The sequence below is a fragment of the Dendroctonus ponderosae genome, unplaced genomic scaffold (genome assembly GCF_020466585.1).
Source record: "Dendroctonus ponderosae isolate FM_Combo_2020 unplaced genomic scaffold, Dpon_F_20191213v2 Dpon_F_20191213_2, whole genome shotgun sequence".
Taxonomy (NCBI): Eukaryota; Metazoa; Arthropoda; class Insecta; order Coleoptera; family Curculionidae; genus Dendroctonus; species Dendroctonus ponderosae.
Genome location: NW_026018165.1, coordinates 6,289,600 through 6,295,265, shown reverse-complemented (window position 1 = coordinate 6,295,265; position 5,666 = coordinate 6,289,600). Strand labels below are relative to the sequence as shown.

Below are 5,666 nucleotides of genomic sequence, written 5' to 3'. Positions count from 1 at the left end.
TGCAATGATAAATACCCGGTCGTTTGAAGATGATTTTCAAAAGTTTGTAATACATTTTTCTGCAAATTGATGGACGATCCGCATTTTTTTGCACTTTTTTTAGTGTGTATAATTGTGTGTGTGCTTTATATGAAAATTTAAAAGAAGGCGAAACTCGAACAGGCATTTAGTACATGAGCACTCTTAACCTAGTATTTACAGTATCTGCAGCTTCTCCCTTGATAATTTGTTGATTCATTGTTCACCGTTATAAAATAAACTGCATCGAACATAATAATAGCACACTCAATAATTGATAAATCAAAATCACTGTCAGTTTAATAACGCAATGTGTATTTGAAACGTTTATCAGATCTACAGATGCACCCGCACTAAGAGAAAAATGTCGAATTCAAAGTGCATATTTGCGTCCCATGCCTCAGGCGCGAAGAGGCCGGAGTGGGGGGTCGCCGTGACCGAGAAACATCGGTTCACCCTCCCATAAAAAGTTATCACTTCAAAAATTAATAAACGAAACTTGCTGGGTGTAACAATTTTTTATGCTAGAAATTTTTCTAGAAAGTCATTTGATCATTATTTAAGGCGCGACTTTTCGATTCTTGAAATTTATCCCCAACTATATTTCTTCAAACATGTAACATGATACATCTTACTTGTCGCAATTGTATAAATCTCGGTATAATTCTCGGAGGAAAGGAATTTTTTTATGAAATAAATCTTTTTCTAAAACACTTTGCTTTTTAAGTCGCGATTTTTAGATGCTTTAAATTTCTCCCCAACTTCTTTATTTATGACAAATTTGTAATTTGCCCAATTTTTGGCCCTATTCACGAGAAATAAAGATTATTGTTATTATTTAATTATTTTATTTGAATCTAAGAGAAAGTTAAATACAGTACTTTTATTTTTACTCTCACCATAAGAAACTTCAAATTGTTTCTTGGTTTGATATTAATATTTCTGAGTTTTACTCACGGATCGGTTTTCTTATAACGTCATCCGACTCAATTTTAATTTTATTATTTAAATTAAAACTTTCTAAAATTTTGAAAATTCGCATGTAAAAATCCCATTTTGGCATGATTTTAAACTTCATGCATTTTCATTGATGTCTGTTTAAGGTCAAGTAGTCAGTTTTAGTACAGAAAAATCAGTAGTAAATGACTTAAAGAAATTACAAAACCTATTTTTGTCCATGTTTTTTTCTCCTGGTTATTAAGTAAAAAGAATGCAGTTTTTATAATAAAAAGAGGAGACGATGGAAGAACTAAAGCTACTCAAACATGCAATAAATCTTTTCATAACGTTCATATTTAAGGAAAAAGCTGCTACTGATTGCGGAACCTTATTTTATGTGGCGAAAGGATAAAATAATTACAGAATAGATCGACACAAGTGTGAAAAGCCGTAAGTGAAGCGTGCTTTTGAAATATGCAATTTCGAGGTCGATCGTCGAGCGGAGAAAACAGCGAAAATTTCAAATTACCTTTGAAATCAGTATACATTTTTCAATTATTCCAAAAGCTGAAAGGATGTAAAGCAATATTATTGTAGCACTAAATATTATATTTAAATCAGATACCGTTAAATAATAAATTAAACTACCTTGTGAAGTAGCCTTATCCAGCATAACGGCCAGCCGCTTGCACTGGAAAGTTAAATGGTTGATTTCTTTTTGCAGCTGCTTCTCTATTTCGGCAGTTGCTCGTAACTGTGCAGCCTACACAAGCAAAAATCCATTAAACAAAAAAACTGCTGCTTTTTGAGAGTTGTCTAGTTAAATACCTGCTGCATCTTTTTCTCTAAGTCTTCCACCTGTTGTCTCATGATCACCAGCCTTGAGTTACCAGTCTGTAGCTCTATTTTCGTCCGATCTATCCGAGCTTGTTGCCTAAGTAGCACTGGAGCTATAAAAAATACAAAGCTATGTTTAGTCATAGACGATATTTGTTTGTATTATTTTCGAAATTTCACCTTTAAGGTCAAAAGGATACTTCATTTGAAACTGGACTGATTTTCTATACTACGGGGTGATATTAAAATACMCCCCCCCCCCCAATAAACACAAATGTTTATTAAGTTTCAACCATGAAAAACCTGTGATTCATGAAAACTTTAGATATGATTCTTAATAATAATAAAAAAATAATCGGTATCAGAAAAAGTTTTCCAAGCTCAATATTTCTTAGTTCTTAGTATCTATATGTCGTTTCTGCTATTATTTATACGCTATCTATATATTTTTGTATGTATGTATTATCTATCAATCTATGTATTTTTGGCTAAACATATGTGGTGCGGTTTTGTGGGCATTTTCTTCGTCACCCGCCTTAATACTGCTGTTCCGGAGCTGATTTTGTACTTTCAATGTACAAATTATATTTATATACGTATTAAATGATAGATTTATGAAGAACACGCCTTTTTATTTATATGGTTTTTTGAATTCCGTTTTATTATAAGAATCATCAATCTTCAATGCATTGTATATTATGGCTTAAAAGGCCAAATGTATTGTAGATGATGCTCTATTAGGATAAAGCGATTTACCCTCAACATAAGAAATGAGTTAACTTTTATGACGCCTCTTCTTGGAAATACGTTGTTATAAGATGTTTCGTTCAGAATATGTTGAAGTGCAGTTTAGGGAATATTTTAAGAAGATAAGTTGGTTGATTTCAATTTAATAAAAATTTTTTATATGGTAGAAGAAGCCCGATTGACTAATTGCTGAGAAATTTTATTCCAAACTGTTTCAAATTCTTCAGCTTAAATTTCGTCTTTATTATAAACTATGAGGGCGGCATTGAAATGGATGTAATTTAGATAGAATGATTTTGTCAAAGACAACGCCTACAGATTGAACTGATTGAACAGTAAAATTGGCTAATATCTAAAACATTCAAGCTTGTTACTTGTATAACCGTTATGTTTTATATTGCTGCGACTTAAACATTGTATTAAAGATAGTTATGATATTCCCATCTTTCCTGGGTCTCAGTCAAAGTGTGAAGTAAAAATTTTGAAACATCATTTATTTCATTACGTTTCAGCGAGACAACAGCGCCATCAACAGATTTTAAAATTTACACAAACTATAAAAACCAATTCACAATTAAAACATGTTGGTTAAAAATTATAATTTAAAAAGTGTTAAAACATTCATCAGTTTTTGAGGCCTAAAAGAAGAAGAAGAAGACCTAAAAGGACGTTGATTTTTACCAATCATGAGGTAAGTTTTTCCGGTGTTTTTGCTCTCCCAAAAGGAAGAATTTTTTCCCTCAAAAACTGATGAATGTTTTAACACTTTGTAAATTATAATTTTTATACATGTTATGGCGCTGCTTGTGTCGCCAAAACGTAATGAAATAAACGAAGTTTCAAAATGTTTACTTCACACTTTGACTGAGACTCAGGAACGATAAGAATATCATAATAAGTACACGCAGTCAGGAAAATAAATCAGAATAAATTAAAGATAGTGCAAGCTTCGAGGCTCACCTACCGCAGGCACCCCCAGGACCGGTTCCGAGCTTATTAGCTAATTTCAGGCTAAACCCAGCTGATGAGAGCTAATATTATTATTTATTGTATTAAAATTAAAAATTAAGTTCTCTGTTTATTCTTTTAACAAATAAGTACAAAAAATACTTATGAAATATTAAAAATTGTTCAAACATTTATTACTTAGATAGAATAGAATAGAATCTAATAGAATAGACATAATATACCGGGTATTGTTGTGTACACTGCAAAGTTGTCTTGGTCAAAGTTTAAACCTTTCTGTAGCCTATATAAGGTGACACAAAAGAAGTATGTTATAGCCTCATCTCTTCTGAGTAATTTGGATATTTACTTGTCTGTTCATCCAGCTCCATTCGAGAGATATTCATTTTTTTATGACAGATCACATTTTCGCGCAAAATTTATTTAAACTTTTTTATTTCTTTATGGAGTTACATATGTAACCGAATAAACAGTGGTTTACAGTTCTAAGATGGCAATAAAATTTTGTTTGAATAGCTTTCTTCTAAATTCAAACTATCATTAAAAAAAAATAAATTTCTCGATCAATCAAGATAAACAGATGATTAAAAATTCAAATTATACACCGTATACTTTTTTCTGTCTCAGCTACCCAATATTGTGCGCGGATTTAAACTTTGACCAAGAAAACATGACATGTTTAAATAAACAAAACAAAATTAAAAAAAGTGAAATCACTTTTTTGGCTTATCGTATAACTTAAATTTTGTCTAAGAATAAGTCATGATTTGATAAAAAAAAGTTTAAATCGTATTAAGGACTGAGAAACTTGTAAAAATTTGCGGCACAGTGCTTTCAAATTTGCTAATATTAATAGTTTGAACTTTTTTCACCCAGTCCTATAACTATAAAATTCAGATATTGTTTTTGCATTCGGTTTGCTATTTGCAGCATCCACAGTAGCAAAGGCGAGACCAGCTGACGTCATACAGTTCGAAATTAAATGCACCTTACGTTATAATCCTATTATTAATCCGCGCGGTAATGTGTACATTACACCTGCACGTCCAAAACTCTTTTAGCAGAGTAACTTATTTTTATTGATGAATGTTGTTTCTCTATCAAAATTAACCGATCAATTTTATATGGAGATTTTTATTTACTGAAGTTTAGTGTTTAGTTTAATGTTTGTTTAGGATTAGCGGAGCATTTTAGAAGCAGCTTGGAAGGACAAAATCCTTCTTCTCAAGTTTCATTGCCAGATTTAATATTGTTTTTAGCCAACGCTTCACAAGGAACGAGTCTCAGATCTCCTTATTCTCAAGCAAAGAAAACGAGAGAAAAGTTTTAGTCGTTATTTTTGAACCAAGAATACGATTTTCTTAGAGTATCACTTGGAGTTGAGTCTTTATCTATCTACGAGTAGAGTTCCGTCTACTACTCTAGATTCTGGAAAATTAATCTAACAGTTAAAAATAGAAATACAAAATCTCATACATTTAATAAATCACGATAACACTACTCTATTTTTAAACGGTAGTTTTTAAGACGACTTGTATATACAGTGTGGTCCTCAAATAATGTGACAAAATTAACTGACATTGCGTTCCACGCAATTTTGTTTTATCCAAAAGTTACTAGTTTCCGAGCTACAGGGTGTCAAAGTGTAAATAAAATTTCCGTTATTTTTAAAGAATTGTCAACCAATTTAATACCTAAATTGTGTTTGTGGGTTTTTTAGACCCAGGAATCCAAATTTCTAATTGCATACTTAACTTGCTTAGTTTGGAGCTTAACATAAGACATTTTTTGAGCTGTAAAATATCGATGATAAAACACAAAATGTGTACTTACTTGGTTGGTTCTCCAGAAAATGTATAGGATTCCGAATAAAAAACGGAGAAACTGCGGATGAACACAGGAAAAAAACGTACTCACAATGTGGAAATTGACAAAAAAGTTGAACGGACGGAAGGAACGGAAAAATGCAGATCATGAAAGGGCAAAGAAATGGAAAATGACTAGAAATAGATGGCTATTTATATTGTTCAGTCTGTACTAAATTGCAATGAACAGTGTTTATATATTGTACATACTTTCCTGACTGTGTTTCAATTCCAAATGAAAATTAATTCCTGGGTTTCAGTCATTTATTGTCTCTATTTATCAATTAAAATACG

General features: G+C 31.5%; 1 protein-coding gene across 3 annotated transcripts in view; it reads right to left on the bottom strand.

Annotated features, from left to right (window-relative positions):
* LOC109538280 (TGF-beta-activated kinase 1 and MAP3K7-binding protein 2) overlaps positions 1-5,666 on the bottom strand; it is a 55,227-nt gene that overhangs the window by 5,259 nt on the left and 44,302 nt on the right. For all 3 annotated transcript variants that reach the window (XM_048663979.1, XM_019905448.2, XM_019905450.2), the window contains 2 exons: positions 1,786-1,907; positions 1,606-1,720 (listed from right to left, as the gene is read on the bottom strand). In XM_048663979.1, coding sequence (XP_048519936.1) covers positions 1,606-1,720; positions 1,786-1,907 — 237 coding nt within the window. The remainder of the gene's footprint in view (positions 1-1,605; positions 1,721-1,785; positions 1,908-5,666) is intronic.